Source organism: Octodon degus, unplaced genomic scaffold, assembly GCF_000260255.1.
Source record: "Octodon degus isolate 3935 unplaced genomic scaffold, OctDeg1.0 scaffold00008, whole genome shotgun sequence".
NCBI lineage: Eukaryota > Metazoa > Chordata > Mammalia > Rodentia > Octodontidae > Octodon > Octodon degus.
In genome coordinates this window covers 17614239-17634115 of record NW_004524584.1, presented here as the reverse complement: position 1 = coordinate 17634115, position 19877 = coordinate 17614239, and the positions used below count along the sequence as shown (strand labels likewise).

The following is a 19877-nucleotide window of genomic DNA, read 5'->3' as shown; positions in this document are numbered from 1 at the left end:
GGCACATCATGTGGTACTGGGGATTGAACCCGGGTCCCTGTGCTTGCCAGGCAGGTGCTTAGACCACCGAGCTGTCTCCTTATCCCTGTTGTCAGATTTTTAAAAATCAGATTTTAGGCCGGGGAGATGGCTCAGTGGAATAAGCGCTTCCCTGGCAAGTGCAAGGGCCTGAGTTCAATGCCCAGTTCCACAAAAAAAAAAAAAAAAAAAAAGAAAAGAAAGAAAGAAAATGATAGTATTCACCTGTGGAATTGAAATGTTAACTCTCCACCATGAGTTAAAAATCAGATTTTATTCGTACATTTTTTATATACATGATATTTATCATAGAGAATTTGTACCTGTACATGATACAACTTGATTCTTTTTTCCCCATTCCCCTACCCTCCCTTCAATCCCTGCTACTCTCCCCATTTGCAAAAGCTTTGTTTCCATTTTTTCCCCCACTTTTCTCACATTTTTACCTTGTTCTTCTTTACTTTCCCCCTCTGCCTCCCTCGATCCTCTTCCCATTTGAACATTTCCTTCCTATTTCACAATGCCTGTTATCATTTTGGTCCTTATTTATGGTTTTGATTTCTCACATCAGAGAAACAATGCAGTTTTTACACGTGTGGCCGATGTATTTCACTTAAGAGTGTGGTCTCAAGGTTCATCCATTTACCTGGAATATTTCAAGCTTTTCCTTTATGGCAGAGTAGTACTCCACTGTATTAAAAACAACAACAACAACAACAAAACAAACACATCTTTATCCGTCCACCAGTTGATGGGCATTTAGGCTGTTTCCAAGATTTGGCTATTACAACCTGTGCCCCTGTACATGGGTGCGCATGTATCATTGGTATGTTGCTTTTAATTCTTTAGGGAAGATACCCAGAAGGGGAATAGTCGGGTCTAATAGGACCTCTAGTCTATTTTTTTGAGGAATCTCCACAATCATTTCCACAATGATTGCACCATTCTACACTCCCACCAACAGTGTAGAAGGGCTCCTTTTTCCCCAAATCCCCACCATATGTTATTGGTTGATTTCTTGTTAATAGCCATTCTTGCTGGAGTGAGATGGAATCTCAGTGTTTTAATTTGTATCTTTGAGTGACCAGTGATGAACTTTTTTTCAAATGTTTATTTTTAGTTTGTACTTCTTCATCTGAGAAGTGTATGTATTAATATCAGATGTCTATTTTTTGGGTTGGGTCTTTAAATTTGGAGGAGTCTGATTTGTTTTTTTTGTTTTTTTTTTAATGAGTATTTTATATGTTCTCTTTTTTTTTTTTTTGCGGTACCAGGGATTGAACTCAGGCCCTTGTGCTTCCCAGGCAAGTCCTTATTTTACTGAGCTGTCTCCCTGGCCCACTTTATGTGTTCTTGATAGTAATCTTTTTCCTAGGGAACAGCTGGCAAATAGTTTTCCCAATACTGTGGGTTGTTGCTTTACCCTGTTGGTGGTTTCTCTTGCTGTGCAAAAGCTTTTTAATAAGATGAGATCCTGATTGTTGATTTTTTTTTCAATTGTTGATTCTTTATGATAGTTCCTATGGTGTCATAGAGTCTTTGCCTATACCAGTGTCCTTGAGTTCTATTTTCTCTTCCAGTAGATTTAATGTTTGTTTTAATATTTAGATCTCTGATCCATTTTGACTTTTGTTTACTGCATGGTGAAAGATTTGGGTCTAGTTGTAATCTTCAGCATGTGCAAAGCCAACTTTTCTAGCACCATTTACAGCATAGGCCATCTTTTTTCCAGTGAATGTGTTGTCACCTTTGTCAATGGTAAGGTGGATAAGTATGTCAGAAATTGTTTCTGAGTTTTCTAAATGTTCTGTTGGTCTTTAGGTCTGTTGCATGCTTGCTCCCCCCCCCCCCCGAGTACCATGTTGTTTTTATCACAGTTGCTTTGTAGTATATTTTATAGTCTGGGATTGTGATGCCCCCTGCCTTGCCTTTGTTGCCCAGAATTGTCTTTGCTATTCTACGTGTCTTCTGGTTCCAAATGAATTTTAGGGTTGTTTTCTGTGAGATGTGCTGTTGAAATTTTGATTAGAATTGCATTGACTCTGTATAACAGTTTTGGAAGTATTTTGACTACACTGGTACTTCCTACCCAAAAGCAAGGGATATTTTTCCAGTTTCTTATATCCTCTTAAATCTCCTTTTTCAGAGTATTGTAGTTTTCAGTGTAGAGGTCTTTTACTTCCTTTATTAGATTGATTTCTGATATTTCATTTTTTTGGCTACTAGTTTAAAAGGTGTTGTTTCCCTAATTTTTCTCTCAGTGAGATTGTTATTTGTATACAGGAAGGCTGTTGATATTTGAGTGTTGATTTTGTATCCAGCTACACTGTTGAGTTTGGTTGTTATATCTCGGACTCTATTGGTACAGTTTTGGGGATCTTCTATGTAGATTTTCTTGTCACCTGTAAATAATGATAGTTTAACTTCTTCCTTTCCTATCATTATTCCTTTTCTTTCTCTTGTCTAATTGCTCTGGCCAGTGTTTCCAGAACCATTGTTGCTGGCATCTTGGTGGTTATTTTTGTATCTATGTTCATTAAGAAGATTGGCCTGTAATTTGTTTCTTTTAAATCCTTATATAGTTTTGATATCAGTGTAATTCTAGCCTTTAGGAATAAATTTGGCAGTACTTTTTCCTCTCAGTTTCACTGAAGAATTTGAAGAGTATTGGGATTAGGTCTTTCTTGAAATTTTGGTAGAATTCAGCAGTGGCTCTGTTGGGTTCTGGGCCTTCTTTGTTAGTGTTCACCTCAGGAGGCTTTCCCTTGGAGCCCACTGTAGTCCCCTCGAGCCTGAGTGGTAGAGTGAGCTGCGGAGACAGGCTTGCTGGGAAATGGATGTAGGTCTTTCCTGTGACCTGGGGTGATCACCCACACCAGGTGTGGCTCTGCTGGGGCTATGAAGGGGAGAAGGGGGTCAAGTTGTGTGGGGTGTGGGAAGCGTGCCATCTGGGTATGGTCAGCAAACTTCACCTTAGGGGACTGCATGGAATCTGTCCCTTAATGGCCTCAGGCACCCTGTGGTCTACTGGTTGAGTAGACCTCTAGAATTCTTGCCCCAAATGACCATTAAAGTTCCTGGAGAAGGGCCCGCAAGATATCTCAGCAGACTAAATGCCTGCTTAGGCAGAGGTAGCGGCCAGCTTTGATCCCCGGCGTGCTGTGCTGGCCCCGACCCCAGCGTGTGCTGAGACAGTGACTGAGACTTGGCATGGTGGCGCACGCCTGTAATCCCAGAGCTTGGGAGGCTGAACAGGAAGATTGCTGTGAGTCCCATCTGTGTAGTGAGACCCTGTAGACCCTGTACTCAATACAAAAAAAAAAAGTTCTTAGAGATTCTGGACCAGGCTGATATCTGTGATTTTAGAAACATGGACAGGAACATACTTTACAGAGGCTGGGGCAAAAGAAGGAAACTGCATACTTGTTTGGGAATTAGTGGAACTGAACAACAGGAGCAGTGGCCTTCTGTCTGAGCAGGCTTCAAAGCACCTGGTACTTTGGGCTCCCTCAATGGGGGGTGGCCAGTATGCGACCCATGCAGGCCAGCTCTGGGACCTAGGCTGCATGTGGCTCTCACCTGTCCCCACCAGGAAGCTGTGGCCTAGCTGTCTCCTGCCAATCAGATCAGTTGTCACTTCTTGAGACATTGTCACCATATGTAAGTAAGATGACGAGTCCATAGATTTTAAGTTTCTCCCTTTCTCCACCTGTGAGTCCCAGCCAGTCAGAATGGAGAGTAGGGAATTAGGGAAGACCCTCAAGACTCAAGAGCAAAGGGGGAAAAAAATTAACTAAATTAACCCCCCCCCCACACACACACACCAAAAAGAAAAAGCAAAGGGAGGCCCTTGCAGTGGGTGCTTATGTGGTGTCTTGGGTCAGCATCCAGGTGTGGGATGTCTAGCCCAGAGCACTCTGAGCTGCTTTGTGGAGTCCCATTGCCTTTTCTTTCTTTTTTGTATTTTAAGGACGGGTCTATATGGTGTTCAGGGTCTCACTACTAGATTGAACTCCTACTAATCTGCCTGTTTACAGCCTCCCAAGAGCTGGGGTTATGGGTGCACACTACCACACCCAGTCTCAATTACCGTCTCAGCACTCCCTGGGGCCAGCACCGCAGGCCTGGGGATCCCGCACCCCCTGGGCCTGCTTGCAGGCGCTTTAATGTGCTGAGCTATTTGGCTGGTCCTCCGTTGCCTTTTCAAAGTGATTCTTGGACCTTGTGCTTGTCAGGCAGGCATCTGTGCCACAGAGCTATGTCCCTGGCCCCATTGCCTTTGAGCTAGATACATGCGGGAGAATTTGGCCACGATTTGGGGTGGGGATGTCGGCCTTTTCTTTGGCTTCCCGGGACCCTGGAGGCTGCTTGCTGACCACAGCTTTGGCTTCCTTGCCAGAGGCCAGCCTAGTGTTCAGAACCAAAGGCCTCTTCTCCCTGAACAGGGACATCCAGATGTAATATGCATTTGGTCAGTCCTGTAGAGCCACCTGTGTTAGTTCTTGGGCAAGGTGATTATTTAGATTCATGTTTCATGACTTTGGACCTTATAACAGGAGTTAAGTGCACATGAGAACTATCTAGCTCACCTGCTCCCCCTGCATATAATAGAAAGCACTTCTCAGAAACACTGTGTGAGCAGGTGCTCATCAAGTGAACGCCAGGACTTTTCCTGTTTTTGTGGACTTTTCCTCTTTTTGTGGTCCTTTAAATAGCTGCTTCCCCTCTTAGCCTGAGGATATGTCAGTGCAGTATCTAAAATGTCCTTCCTAGTGTTCTGACAGCACTTCGCACACAAAGGCAAACTCATTGACATTGTTCTTGAAAGTGGAGTGGGGACCATGAGCCTGCTTGTGGACCTGTTTCTATTAAACCTGGGCACCAAGCTTAGGGACAGGTGACTGTTTAGGGGTGTGGAGTCAAGGAAACTGCTTCTTAGAAGTGCTGGATTATTTATTCGGCAGGGCGCCAAGCTTACAGTGCCAGAGGCAGGGGAAAGAGAGACACAAGCTGACCATCGCCGTGTCTGATCATCCTCTGCTCTCTAGCTCACTAGGCTGGGCAGGAGTGAGACAAAATTGGTGCCATGCTCCCACTTCCTTGGGTTCATGGCCAGGGAACTAGAAAACTCCATGGTGGGGGCTGACTGAGCTGAAAGCAGAGTGAGATGGGTAGGAGACCAGGAGAAGCAGGCTCAGTCCTAGGAGGTACTGTACCTAGAGCACTGAGTGGAAGTGGGTACGCCCTGCCTCTGTCTTCCATGGGGTAGCTAAAGTGAAAGTGGGAATCAAGGTATGAGGTTGAGTTTTTTCTACTTTGAAGCACCCAAACTTCTTATCCATTCAGAAACTTAGGATTGGCTTGCTACATGTTTTAGGGGATCCTCCTGGAATACCTATGGCACCCAGTTCTACTGCAGCAGGTAGAGCCCCTGACCTGGCTTGCTCAGGTTTCCACAGGCTGGCTCAGAAGGCAGGGACTGCCTACAATTTTCCTGAGTCTGCCTCATCCTTTTTTAGTTTTAATCCTTGTCTCCTTCTAGAGAATGCCAATTCTCTGTTTATGTGCCTTCTCTTTGAACCAGACTATCATGCACTTGCAAGTGATGGTAACAGCTTGGTCTGGCTTCCACAGCTGAGTCTGAGCATGAAACTCTGGCTTAAAATTGGAGGATCGGCTGGTGGTAGTCCCTAGGTGTAGCTCCGAGAGGGGGAGGACCACTGACTTTTGGCCATGAGAAGAGCACAGGTTGAGAGTGACACCAGCAGAGTGGTGAGCCTGAGAGAGCTGCTGCAGGGGTGAGGCCAGCCTGGACCAGAAGAGAGGGGCTCTGGAGGCTAGGGAAGCACATCTGTGTCCTGCTCAGAAAGTCCCTCACGTTGGGCATGCCTGGCCCAATTTCCTTTTGTTCTTCTGCAGTGTGGGATGGCTGACTCAAAAAGGGCTTCCTTTTGGGGTTCTCACTTATATGGAAACAGTGTCAGGATTGCAGAGCCTACCTGGCAACCTCCCTTTACCCTGAATAACCTCCTCACTCTGCTGTTGCATTTGAAGTAGTTCAAAGCTGGCTAATGTTGGCTTCCCAGAGGAAGATGCAGTTGAGCAACTTTCATTTGAGCAGTTGGTGAAAATACAGAGCCCACCTGGTGGACTGAATTTCTAGTGCTTGTGAAAATGTGTGGCCAGGAGTGGGATCTGCTCTGCTCCATCCCAAGGGGCAAAATTCTTTGAGGCTGGCCTTTTAACAGTCTGTTAGTGACTTGACTTGAGTTTGAAATGCTGTCATGCAGGGCTGGCTCAGGCTGAGAATGAAGTTCTGTGTATCGCTGTCCTACTAAGGGTTGTGTCACAGGGGCTGCTGTTGTGTAGTTTCAGTGGCCGTGTCCAGGGAGTCCAGAGGTGGCAGCTGTGTACTCTCAGAGCCTCTCTGCCTCATCCTTCCAAGAAGATGTGCAGGTGGACTCTTTGGTGACTTGAGCTTTCACATTCTATTCTGAGAGGTGGTAATGTGGGGGCCGGTAGCCAAATACCCGATTGACCACAGCTGCTATGAGCCGTGTCCCGCTTTATGTAGCTTAGTCCTAGGACTCCCGAATGCATCTTGGCTGCCCAGGGATTGATTCTCTTGTGGGCGGGTGAAGGGCATGGCAGGTTTGAAAGCACTCTTGAGTCCAGGTGGCAAAGCTGAGTCTCCTGGACACTCACAGGTCTCGTGCATTGTTGAGTGGCAGAGCTCAAATAAAGACCTACATCTGTGTGGACTCTACCATATTTGCTTGCCTCACAAGTGTGGCTTTTAACCCATGAATTGTGATTTCACTTTTATTTTTGGATCACTGGTCTGGGTAGGATGCCAGATACCTTCATGGGCATTGGTGTCCCAGCCTTGTTGCTACATGACCTTGATCTGGGCCAGTGAGAGAGAAACTTCATGAAACTGGCTTACAATTAGAGGATCTGCTGGTGGTAGTCCCTAGCTCCGAGAGAGGGAGGACAACTGACTTTTGGCCATGAGAAGAGCATAGGTTGAGGGTGATCCCCGCAGAACAGTGAGCCCAAGAAAGCTGCTGCAGGGCTGAAATCAGCCTGGACCAGAAGAGATGGGCTCTGGATGCTAGGGAAGTCCATCTGTGTCCTGCTCTGAGGGCAGTGCTCAAGCAAGCCCCTCTGCAGAGACTGAGGGAGGGTCCTGCGTAGGAGAGAAAAGGGCCAGTGCTGCAGTGCTGCGGGTAAGGGTTAGATTTTCCCTGATGTACCTTTCTGTGGTATCGTAAGGCATGAGGGCACCAGGGCCAGGGAACTTGCCAAGTGCTAGGCTGAGATCAGGATCACCCAGCAGAGCCCCTGGGTCTCCTGGGCTGGACCTGTGTGCTGGTGTGAACGACAGTCTGGCCAGGCAGGCAGTTTGGTGGTTCTCTGTAGATCACTGTCCACTTGCCCCCAGCCCATTTGAGGGGCCTTTTATTCAGACAGGCTCACTCTGGGACTAGCGCCCCTCCCCTTTTGACTCTGACCTGCATGGGTTGTGGCCCCCACCAGCTTCAAGGTGCTCAGCCATGACTGGAGGCAGCAGTTGGCTGTAGGTTTTCAGAGCAACCCTAATCAGACACTGCCCTTTGCTGGGCAGTGGGACAGGACAGCTGTAGACAGGAGCTGCCCTGGGGACAGTAGACACACTGGGGAGGCGCTGCCTGCCTGGGTGTGGTGCCATATACTCTGTCCTTAGCCATTGCCCTGAGACATCAGAGTCGGCTCCATTTACTTTTGCAGGCATTTTCTTTGATTGAGGCCAAGTTCCAGGATCTGTTTAGTTGGGAGGGTTCACGCTGCTTGTCTGCTAGGTGATGGTATTTTGTTTTCTAAGAAAAATCCCAGCATTTCCAGGAATGGCTTGTAACTACCTATTTCTGGTTTTGAAAAACTTTCTTATTTAGGCTGAGCAGCCTGAACTTTAGGAGGCTGCAGATAGTGGAGGAAAGGAAAGGACTCGGGCATTAGGAATCAACTGTTTCACCTTTACTGCTTACTGTGTGACAAGACAGTCACAGCAAGACCTTAGAGAAGACCTTGACTTGATCTTCTTTCCTCATCTGCGGCGTTGACATCGTTATCTGCCTTTTCATTGGAGAGGCTGTCTAGATTGTCCAGTGTGCCACACAGTAGGTCCTCATAGATGTTAGTCCCTCTTACTACAGTTCTTAGAAAATGGTACCTGTTTTAGGTGAGTGATTATTTTTTCTAAAGGCCATTACAAGTTTTCTGTGTGGGCATGGTCCTGGCACTGTGTGTGGACTGAGGGGAGGGGGTCCATGTTGGTTCGGAAAATGAGTCTGAGGATAGCCACTCCATTGCTGGGCACAGGGTTTGGCTGCCAGCCTCTCCCACTGGGATGGTACCTGCCTGTTTTCCCTCCTCCCATGTGCCCATAGTGTCTCTCGGGAATTTCTCTGGCTTTGTATTTTGCTTAAGAGTTGTCATTTCTCGCCAAAAGATTTTTCTTTGTCTTCTGGTCACATAGCTCCTGAAAGCATCCCCCAGTGAATGGGCTAAGGCAACTCCCTTGACCCAAATGTGCCTGGCCCTCCTTAGTGGGCTCCCTGGCCTGCTGCTTCACTCTCTAGATATATATGCAAAGCCCGTTAGTCCCCTTCATTGAGTCATCTCCCTCAGGGCCTGACTCCTAGAAGGCACATCCACATGCATAGGAAACAATGGTGAGGACAGTAACAGGACGAAAAGGGGACCTTGCTTCTGACCTGATGCAGAGCAGAGGAGATGTCAGCTGCAGAGGAGCCACATCATCCTGGCACACCCCCTCATTCTATGGATGGGAACACATGCAGGAAAGGGAAGGCTTTCCTTCCAATGGTAGCTATTATTTAACAGCTCGTGCCCCAAGCAGGGCACTCACAGCTCTTGTACAGCAGGGATGGGGCAAGGTGCTAGAAATACAGATTTATTTTTCCGTTTTTTCTGAAACACAATCTTGAGCCATGCTCATTTGGTTTAAATCCCCTAGAGCTATTTGGGAGAGGATGGTGGGCGGGCCGTGGGCAGGGATTTAAATCTGGTGTTGATGGCTGTGCAGTTGGTGAGGGTTCTGCTGCAGTGACTGAGCTGCATGCGGTTCTGTGCGCCCCAGCTGGCCCACAGTGCCGGTAGGCAGCCTCTCTGCGGGCCAGACCCATGCAGGGGCTACTGAGTGCTCAGTGGTGGGCACTCGGGTTTTAAGAGGGCTTACGGTGTCTCCTAGGTGCTTGTGTCATGCCAGGTGCTAGGCCAGGGTTGGGGAAGTGGTGACAAAGGGGGCTCACTGTTGAGGAGGGGAGGCAGCTGTGTGACAGGTTAGACATGTGGGCTGCCCCTCAGACGGCTTCCAGTGGAAGGGACTCTCAGAATGTACTTCTGCCTGTGTGAGGATTCTGTGGCTTTTGCCCAGTCATTTAATTTTAGAGGGTCATTTTGATGCACAGGAGGTTCATACCAATCTCGGATGGCTGGTTCCTCTTGGGAGAGATGAGAGGACATGAGGAAAGAGAATGCTCATTTATTTCACTCTGAGTAAGCTAAAGTCAGTCTGGCCCTCCATCCCCTGCCAGCAGCCCTGAGTAGAAGCCTGAGAAAAGATGTCCTCAGCTGTGCTTGGAAGAGAGCCCCACTGTCCCCAGGGGAGCACCTCTTCACAGAGGCCACTCCTGTCCTCTGGGCTGTGATGACCCTGGGGCCACCACTCAGACACAAGAGCCCAGCCCACAGCAGATTCTGGCAAGTGCTTGTTGGAGCTCCCAGTGGGGGTTTGTGGAAGAAGCAACCCGGTGGGCTGGGTTGTACTTTCTCTGTTTGATCATTGGGCTCAGAGACCTCTTGGGCCCCCTGGGTCTCCGTGTCTCTGCCTGATGGCCACTCTGCTTTTCCTTCTGACTCAGAGGCATGTCGTGTGACAGTCTTGTTTGCTTGTTGGCAGGCTGGATACACGAGAGCCCAACATTTCACAGCTTTTCCAGGATGAGAGATGAAAGTACCTGGCTGAGCTTTTGCCACTGTGGCTATTGTGGCCCAGCAGTTGGAGCTCAAGCATGCAGGGGCCTCAGTGAGTCTAGCAGGAAGATGAGCAGAGTGGATGGGCTGCTGGGGGAAGAAGGGAAGAGTCACGTTACAGTCTAGCCACTATGGGGTCCTTGTTTTGGCCAGTTTTGGATTGTATTTTGTATTTTATTCATGCCATTGATGCTTTGCTATTTGAAAAACTGGACAGCATGATTCCTTTGAGTCTGGAAGTTGGCAAGGGAGAGGTGGTATGTGATGAAATGACTGGGTGTGGGTCCTTGCAAGCTCAAGGGCTGTGTGAGGCAGTTTCAGCAGGAAGAGTTGGGGGGGAGCCACATGCATCCGGTACTCGCAGATAAGTGTCATCTCATAAAAGACTGAATGATCTTTCAGGGGAGGGCTTGATTGAGCTTGTAAAGCATCCCTGCCTGTGGGTCTGTTCAGGAGTCAGATGGGGATGAGGCTCCCACCAGGAGGACCCTTCTGGTGGTTGGGGTACCAGGAACTACACTGCTGAACCCCAGCCAGGAACTGCTGCCCAGTCACACTCGGGAGTCCCTGTGGAGGCAGCCAGCGGCAGGCCTGGGCTGTAGGAAGAGAACTCAATAACATGTCTCCCTGGAGCTGGGGCCTGATATACCAAGAGTGATGGAGCCAGGTGTGGTGGTGCACGCTTGTAATCCCTGTATTTTGGAGGGTGAGGCAGGGACATCACCATGGGTTCACGGCCACCCTGGCCTGTACAGTGAATTCAAGGCCAGTCTAAACTACATAGCAAGACCCTGTCTCTAAAAAAATGAAACACAACAACATATGGATGATGAATGAAAGGAACAGCCTAATGTAAAGATAGAACAAGCTGGAAGAACACCTACTGAGTCTGATCAGACTCCTAAGCTCCTCTGACCAGGAAATTTTACAGCACACTTCCAAGGGGCACTTCGGTGGAAACCAAATATTTGGAAGAGAATGACAGTGTAAACACTGAGTGCTGGAAACCTCTGGGCCCTGTCTGAGATAGTCACCAGAGGCACATTTGTGGCCTTAAATGGATTTATTTAAAATGAAAACAGTATAGGAGCTATGGAAAGAAAGCTCAGAGAAAAAGAAGAGCTTTCTGGCTCAGCTTCAGAGGAGCACTGAGGAGGCCAGTGGGCTGGAGTGTTGGTGAGGGGAGAAGGGGAGGCCCTGTCAGGACGGCCAAGCCCCAAAGCGTGTCAGCACGGAGGGTCCAATCTCTGCAGTCAGGTGGTGCTTACCAACAGGGCCAGGGCTAGGGTCTGAGGAATGTGTCACTGGGAAAACATCATAACCTGGGCAGGTATTTACATAAACCAAGAAGGCCTCATTACTAGTGATAGGCTCTCATGGAACCCCTGCTCTGCGTGCTGTCCTTTGATGCCCCAGGCAGCTGGAGAGCACCATGTGCTGATGAGCAGGAGCCTCCCTGGAAGGCTGTTCTTTCCAAGAATGCAGAGGGACCTAGTGGAGGAGCCTCGAGGTCCTCCTGATAAGGAGGTCCTGCCTGGGAGGCCTGCAGGCCTCAGGTGACATGCTGATCACTTGAGTTTCCTGGGGCTGGGTCCGAATACCCACTTTGGTCCTTGACTCCCTGGTGAGCTTCTGGCTGCTGGGCCGCCTGGCTGCTGGCACATTCTCCAGTGAGGCTCCTGCTGTTGTGTGCGCCTCTGACATCTTGTTCCCAGCTTGGCATCTGGTGGTTGAGTAATAACAGGGAAGTAGAATGACTTGCAAGTATTTCCTTGGTTCCTCAGTTGCTGTGCCTTCCTAGAGACTTGCCATTACTCAGTGACCTTTGGCAAGGGGGAGGGCCTCCCTGTTTTGAAATTTCCTTCTCTTTTGTTTCTCGTTTTTCCTTAAAATCATTTTATTGTTTTGCTTTTAATATTGTAGCAATGGTATATACTTATGTAAAAATTTGAAGTGTGAAAAATGGCAAATATTTTCAAGAATCAAGTAAAGGTTACCTGAAATCGAATGACCTTCCTGTTAACCCCTGGCTAACCATCTGCCTGGAGGGTATCTGGGTCGCTCATCCCTGGCCCCACCCTATACTCAGGCTGTGCACGTGGAACTGTGTTATGCAAATGGCACCCTGTGGCCTCTAATGTCTTGCACCTGGTATTTCACGCTATCTGTTCCTGGGCATTGTTCCCCATTAGTAAAAGTGGATCCACTTTATCCAGATTCCTGGGGCTGCTGGAGGCTGGGCATGCCCAGGCTGGAGGCTCCACTCGGGTGGAGAATGCAGGTGACAAGCAAGCACGAGCTTGGAGGCTTTGTCTTTGTGTCCCCTCAGGCCTCATTCCCTCCACTTGGAAGAGTAAATACACAAACTGTCCTCAGAGGATTAAGTGGATTAGTACAGGTGAAGTGCTCTGAGCCACTGTTAGCTGCTGTTGAACACTTTCTTGTTACACCATTATGAGTAATTCTGAGAGGAAGAACTGTAGGTGGATTCTGGAAGCCTCAGCAGGCATGTACCCTCCTGCCCCATGTGCCTGAGCCAGGTGGCTCCTCTCCACCTGCCTGTCCCTCCTGGCGGAGCAGAAACTGCCTTAGTCCATGGCTTTGGGGTCCCTTTCTGGCCCAAACCATACACCGTCCTTTTCTGCACTGAGTAGAAGGTGCTTCCCAGCGTTATTCTTGTCGCCCGCCGAGGCTTTGCCGCTGGACGCTCCTCTCATGTACGGGGTGCTCTTGCCATTCCTCACACTGTCTTGAAGGAACTGAGATGGCCTTTGTGATAGTTGCCATGCTGTCCTCATCTAAGAACCTTGTTTATCCAATTTTGCTTGGTGAATGCCAGCTACTAGCCATAATAAAAATTCAACCAGAGGAAGAGATAGCTGTGGCTGTGGTCATGTGGTCAGAGGATTCTTTGTGAATCTTTCTGGAATGAATTCAGGTATACAAAGCAGAAACATGTTCCTCCATTAGGAGACTGTGCCCTCTTCCCAGCTAAGACATACATGTTCATTGGCCCTCTGTAGGCTTCGTGGTACATACACCTGAAAGCCAGAGGGGACTGTTTCCTGCAGGGCCCAAACTCTGAGCAAGTGGCGTGCATGTTGTAGGGGTGTGTCACATTGGTCCACTGCCCAGGCACTTGCACTAATGCCCATCCCAGCTTCCTTCCTGCCATTTGTTCTTGTCACCAGAGCCATTGGCTCCTCCTTGGGGCTCCCACTTTTCTGGTTAGCAGCAAAGCTTCTTTTGGGAAAGAGCATAGCTTGGGTCAGGGGGATGAGTTCTGGTCCAGTTCAGTGCATCTCCCTGTCCTCCAGCTTCTTGCTGTGGAAGTGAGGACAGTAACAAAGCCAGACTGTCAGCATGAACTGTCATGTTCACTCGCCTCTGCCCACCTGTGATCCCACAGTCTGGAGGTGTCCACAGTGGCACCTGCACTCAGCCACATGCAAGCAGGCTGTCTTAGTTACTCTTCTCTCGTTGGTGGGACAAATACCCCACGCTCAAACTTAGGGAAGGAAAGGTTTGTTTAGCTCACAGGTACTGGAAGTTTCACAGTTTAAAGCAGCCCCAATTACTTAGCAAGACCTTGAAGCTTTATTTGCTCAGGAGAGAGGGTCAGTGCCTCTGTCTTCTCCAAACATCTCCTTGCCTGAGGCGGCCTCAATCACAGACACCACCGGCCCACGCTACAGGGTCTGGAGGAGAGGCTGGGGCGCTACCGTGTCCAGGATGACCCTCTCCACACCTCCAAGGGAGGCTGCTAGCCTGGGGCTGGGAGAGAAGTGCGTGCTTCCATTTTATAGGTGTGTGCCTCTCTGGCCCCGCCCCTCAAGCCCCGCCCCACCCCTGACCACGCCCCCTCAAGCCCCTAGCCCACTCGCTACTCCTCAAGCCGGCGTCTATCCCATGACTTCCATGAGGCTTTGAGGGGACAACTAGACACAAACCATGGCACAGGCTCTTGGGCCCAAGGCTGGAGAGAACTGAGTGGGTGCTCAGTCCTTTGTCCAATGGCTGTCATCATATAGGAACTGCTAGTCTTCCTCTGTGTTTTGACTCTAGATGACTTGGTGGTTTATTTACTTATTTATTTTTAAGTTAATTAGTGTGTTTGTTTGTTCTGTTAGGGACCTGCCATGGCTGTTGCCTTTTCAAGAACTGGGGAGTATTTTGCTTCTGGAGGCTCTGATGAACAGGTGGGTAAACAGTGGCCTGAGGCATATCATATGTGTTAATCTTGCTCCAAGGGGAGGCTAGGGGGAAGCTGGAGGCCTTCTGTGAGATGGGCCCTGGTGACTTTCAGTGACCATGCAGACCCTGCTGGCCCTTGTGGTTGGGGTGCTCAGAGCCAAAGTTTTGGGTGCCTCAGAGCTGATCATTTGCCCCTCTAGCCGTACGCCAGTGTCTCAAAGCCCTCAGGACTCCAGCTAGCCTAGGCTGGCAGGAGTCTGGGTCATAGTGCCATGAAAAGGTTGAAGAATTTTTGGGTTTCTTCCTGCTTATAGGAGGTATTACCAAAAAAATATGGTGAATGTTGCAATTTTTAAAAACTTTTTTGCAGTAAAAGACATAGGGCCAGTAACCACCTCATGTCAAAAACACTTACCCCATTACTCTTGCCACTTTCTGAAGGAGTTCTGGAAGCCCTTTCTGAGGTCTTCAGTTGCACTGTTGAGGCTGCCTTAGTGCTTGAGTCAATTAAAAATATCTACCTTTCATGGTCATTTTGACTTTGGAGAAGAGCCAGAGGCCTTATGGTGCCAGATCTGGAAAATAAGGTGGATGTGGACACTGCATGATATTTTTACAAGCCTGTCTTTTCTTTGGATGATGCTGGGCAAGAGTAGTCATCATATTTTTAATAATTGTAAATACACTCATGAAAGAGAATTTTTAAGTGAGCAGGGAGTTTTTGGAGGGGAATTAATGGCAGTTTGCCTTATGTATTTTGGAGACAGGGTCTTACTATGTAGTTCCAGCTGGCCTTGAACTCACTGTGCAGACGGTGCTGGTCCTGAACTTGCAGTGATCCTCCTGTTTCATCCTCCTGAGTTGGGATTATAGCTGTGCACCACCAAACCCAGCTGGCCATGTTCTATTTGCTTTAAATATTTAATTTTTAGTGATTTAATTTAAACATTCATAATATATTTGGATCACCTTGGTAAAGTAACAAGTAAGAGTCACTGGCTACCTGCGGCAGGTCTGGCAATGTGGTTAACGTGACAAACGCATCGTACTTCATTTAGTTCTCACTATCACCGCATGGAAGAAGCCCTCTCATCTCATTCTGTAGATGAGAAACCGAGTCCCAGTAGATAGCAGCTGGGGTAGCACTGGACCTGCCTTTGGAGCCGTACCCCTGCTTTGGGAGCCTCTGCCCTATGGTCTGCTGCCCTTTGCTTCCAGCCCAGCCCTGTGCTCTTTGTGGGTTGTTGGAAAGGGCAGCATTTTCATTATTATCCTTGGCTGCAGAGAAAGGACCTTGTGAGGAAGTCCTGTTCTACTTCATCACCTTCTGTGCTAAAGCTTCAACTTATCAACTGAGGCACCCGATGCCCAGGCTGCTAAATGCCAATAACGTGTCTGTTGGTGGGCACCCTAGGATGCAGCCCAGAGCCTAGCACTGGTAAGGCCAGGAGCACTGACGAGTTTGCCCACCTGTGGGCTCTCCCCAAAGCATTTATGCAGGGCATCTTGTGCGGAGAACTACATTCTCCTGGGACAGGGAGAAAAGCATGGCTGTTAAAAGCCATGTTGAGCTGCTGGGCTGCTGAGAACCTTCATGCCCTGAGAGCCAGCCCCATGGCTCAGACACTGTAGCCCAGATAGTTCCACTGGCCCTTCATGAACCCTGGCGCCAGCTGAATGCACCGATTTGGTTTGAAGATCTGCCACCAAGGCAGAGGATAGCTGGGAGCTCTTTGGTCACAGCCTAGATATGGGATAGCACATGTCTTCCCAGCCCAGTCCTTATGCTAGCCACCTAAAGGAGGCAGAAGGCAGAGGGGTGCCCAGGCCTTCCCTGAAGTGGAGGCCGGACTTATGGCTTATAAGACACACGGCCTGGTACAGTAGACACAAACAGTAAAGAGAGTTGTGATAAAATAAATTCACAGCCACATGCCTGGTAGAAAGTAGGGTTTGCACCTGCTTTAACCGTTTCTCAGGCAGCCAGACCTTGAGCTCTTTGGCTGCCTTGATTGATCGATTGATTGGTATTGGGGGTAGAATCCAAGGGTGTTCTACTTCAAGCTACATCTCCAGCCTTTTTCTTTCTTTCTTTCTTTTTTTTTTTTTAAGTGTAGTACTAGGAATTGAGCCCAAGATCTTCATACTGAGCTATAGCCCCCACGCAGTGTGTGTGTGTGTGTGTGTGTGTGTGTGTGTGTAAGTTTCCCAAACTGAACAAGAACTTCTGATCCTCCTGCCTCAGACTCCCAGAGTGCTGGGATTGCAGGTGTGTTCCACCATACTAGGTTTACCCAGCCCTTTAAGAAAGCTTTTATGTGCTAGGCCTATAGTCACTGCACCTGGCTCCCCTTGCTGCCTTTAAAAGGCTGCCTGAGAGCTCTTTGGAATAACATTTGGTACTCTCTCTTCATATTGACGCTTGCCATTCTATTTCTAGGAGTGTATTTACCAGTTAGGTCTGCACAGTCATATATATGAGGGTGCTGTATACAAGGTGTGTGTCTGCAAATGTTTTGTCTATAAAGTGATGAAGAGGGACATCTCTCCGGGCACAATAAACAGTGATGCTGCTCAGGGACTGCTGAGGGGCCTCGTGTAGAACCAGGCTCACAGCTGGTATAAGAGACACAGACCTTCCTGAGAAAGTTGATGCTTAGGGCATGTGGAGCCTTCACCTTGGATAGCGCATGGATGTGTTAGTCTACTGTGCCCTCCACTGGCCATACTCCACAAGTCCTGTTGGGAAGCCCAACTTTGAAAGTAGCCCTAAGAAGCACCAGCTGCTCATGGCTGACAGCATCCAGCAGGGAGTGCTCTTGTCACCAACAGGGAGGCTCCTTCCAGTTGTGTGTAGTAGCAGCATGACAGAATCCTTTTTTTTTTTTTTTTTTTTTGCGGAACTGGGGATTGAACTCAGGCCTTTGCACTTGTCAGGCAAGCACTTATTCTACTGAGCCATCTCCCCAGCCCCATGGACAGAATCTTTTATAGAGGAAGATGCTCAGGGTAGGGTGACTTTTATGGCTAAGCTTGGCCTTGGGATTCCCAGAGCATTAACACACACTCCCTGAGTGCCAGTGTGCCAAGCTGTGTTGTATGAGGCCCCAGAGCGCTGTGAGGTGAGAACTAGATCATTCCCATTTCCTGGAAGAGAGACTCAAGGTACAGGCTGAGTCCCCTGCCTAGGGCTGACAGTGATGGGGAGAATAAGGACCTTAACATCCCTGGTCTGGCCTGGAGTTCCTGTCTTTGCCCCTTCCCACAGCGGACCAGGCCACCTCCCTCAAGAGCGCCCATTTTAGTGGGGAGATAGATAATAAACAAGGAACAGGAACAAAAAGATTAAATAACTGCTGATTGCGATGCTGAGACTGATCATATGATACCCCAGGCAGAGGGACCAGCAAGTGCCAAAGCCTGGAGGTGTAGTACAGTGACAGTCTGTCCTGGTGGCTCAGCCTGCTCCTCCAAGATGTGGGACAGGTCCCACAGTTGAATTGGGAAGTCAGGGGTGGGGTCCACGTGGCTCTGAAGTGTGGGAATGTCCTCTGGGCCCATTTTCTTAGTGGAAGAAGCTGGGACACTCTTTCTCCACCCCTCATTCTCTGTGCCTCTTGGTCTTGGCAGGTGATGGTTTGGAAGAGTAACTTTGATGTTGATTATGGAGAAGTAATAAAAATGCCAAGGCCCCCAGCCACACTGGGCATGTCTACAGCGATTCTGGTAAGTGACTTGGCAGCTGTGTCCTGGGCCTTGTGACTTTGGGCAGGGTCATGGTAAACAGTGTTGTGCTTAGAAATGATAGGGTCTGGTGGTTTGGGTTGATCTTGAGAAAGGGACTTCCGTAAGATCTTGTCACCTACCAAATAATATCTGGCACTGAGAGTGTTAGATTTTGATATGGAGTGAACAAATGAGATGGAAAGGGCTGGGGAAGCAGCTGTCAGGCCCCCAGCCTCCTTGGGGAATGTTTCCATGATGCCGGTGCTGCTGGATTGAGGCCCAGAGAGACAAAGGAGCTGGCCCATGCCAAGCACTGCGCTGCAGGACACAAGTGTGGAGTTCCTAGAGGACTCAGGGCCCATAGCCACAGCTGGAGCAAATGGGAAAGGCCCCAGTCTTGTTGTTTTTACTTCCTTTTTTAACCACAAAGAGGAAGTTCCTCGCCCACGAACCATTTTTAGTTCCTTTGTTGGTAAAAGGGCAGTTCATGTTCCAGAATTAAAACAGCTAATATTTTTTGACAGATATTTTGGTGAAAAATTGATATGGTCTCATTAATTTAGGTCATATTTATCTTTGGCTGAAATAAATTTTAAAGTCAAAGTTGTAGAACTCCAAGGATTTTAAGCTCCTATGGCCACAAGCTGTTTAAATCTCTTCCTCCCTGGACCTTTGAGGCATCACAGCCTTCCCCACAGGCGGAAAGGCTGGCTCAAACAACAGGAAGTGGCTCGCCCAAGCCCCCAACAAGTCAAGGCTGGGACCCAGAATAGAACCAAGAAGCCTCCTGTCGCTCCAGCAGATGGGCACCTCCCCGCTGCACACACACACAGTGTTCTCTGTGCAGGGACTGCCTCTAGGAAAACACAGGCCAGTTTGGGTTTTCTGGTTGTCTTCCAAAGATTGCCCTCCTGGCTGGCCAGTGAGGGGTTTATTCTCCCTCAGTACTGCTAACCTATGGCCAGCCCTCAGGTTTTGGGATGTTGGAGGTTGACTGGGTTGCATGATGGTCTTCTTGCTGCCAGTATATCTTCCACCTAGAAGGGCATTTCCAACTGCAAGTTTGAGGTCCCTGCCCCCTCTGCTATGACTCCCTCATAATTGGGCCCTGAAGGTAAGCCAGGAACAGCCAAGGCCTTTTGCCTATGCTGCTTTGTTCATTCTTTATCTTAACAGAGTGAGTGGGTAGTTACCCCTCTAGTTTGCAGATGTGACATTTTGGGCCAGCCAATCTGAAACTTCAGGTGGCAGGGTTGCCTGGCAGCTCTTTTCCCTCTTAGGATGGTACTGCCGCTTGCCTCCTGAGAAAGGTTAGTATCCACCACCTGGGGGAGAATTCCATATTCTTTTTCTTAGGATTATTCAGAAAATAACCTGGATGAGCTGCTCTTTGTTCCTTTAGTCTTAGCTCAGATGAGCTACCTTTGCTTCTTAGAACTGAAGGCCATGAAGTCATGTGGGGTGGAGGAAGCCAGTGTGACAGGACCGGGCATGGGGAAGTACAACCAGTTGTTCCCAAGTGACTTGTGGCCCACATCTGCACTGTAGGCACAACTCTGCCCACTGAGCATCCCTCCCTCAGTGGAGCTCAGCTAGGAGACAGAAAGTGGGCTCCGGAGTCAAACTGGGTCTGCCCCTGGCTGTGTGGCCTTCATTTCCTCAAAGGATCCTTAGTAGGCCCACCACCAGGCTCTGAAGACCTCATCTGCAATGTTGATGAGGTGTTGCTCCAAAGTGACTTGCTGGTTGAGAGTGGAGCTTTTTGCTTGTTTATTATGAGCCCCTGTGAAGCTCTCAGTGGTCACACAGGCCTCCTGTAAACATGCCATTGCCCAGGATGCTGGGGCAGGGAGAAGCCAGCTAGTGTGTTTGTTTTGTCTCATTGGGATTACATATATATA

The 19877-nt window shown here is 48.7% G+C and overlaps 1 protein-coding gene across 1 annotated transcript in view; it reads left to right on the top strand.

Annotated features, from left to right (window-relative positions):
• Poc1a (POC1 centriolar protein A) overlaps positions 1-19877 on the top strand; it is an 86155-nt gene that overhangs the window by 21668 nt on the left and 44610 nt on the right. Inside the window, exons 8-9 of the mRNA XM_004625163.2 lie at positions 14187-14255; positions 17881-17976. Coding sequence (XP_004625220.1) covers positions 14187-14255; positions 17881-17976 — 165 coding nt within the window. The remainder of the gene's footprint in view (positions 1-14186; positions 14256-17880; positions 17977-19877) is intronic.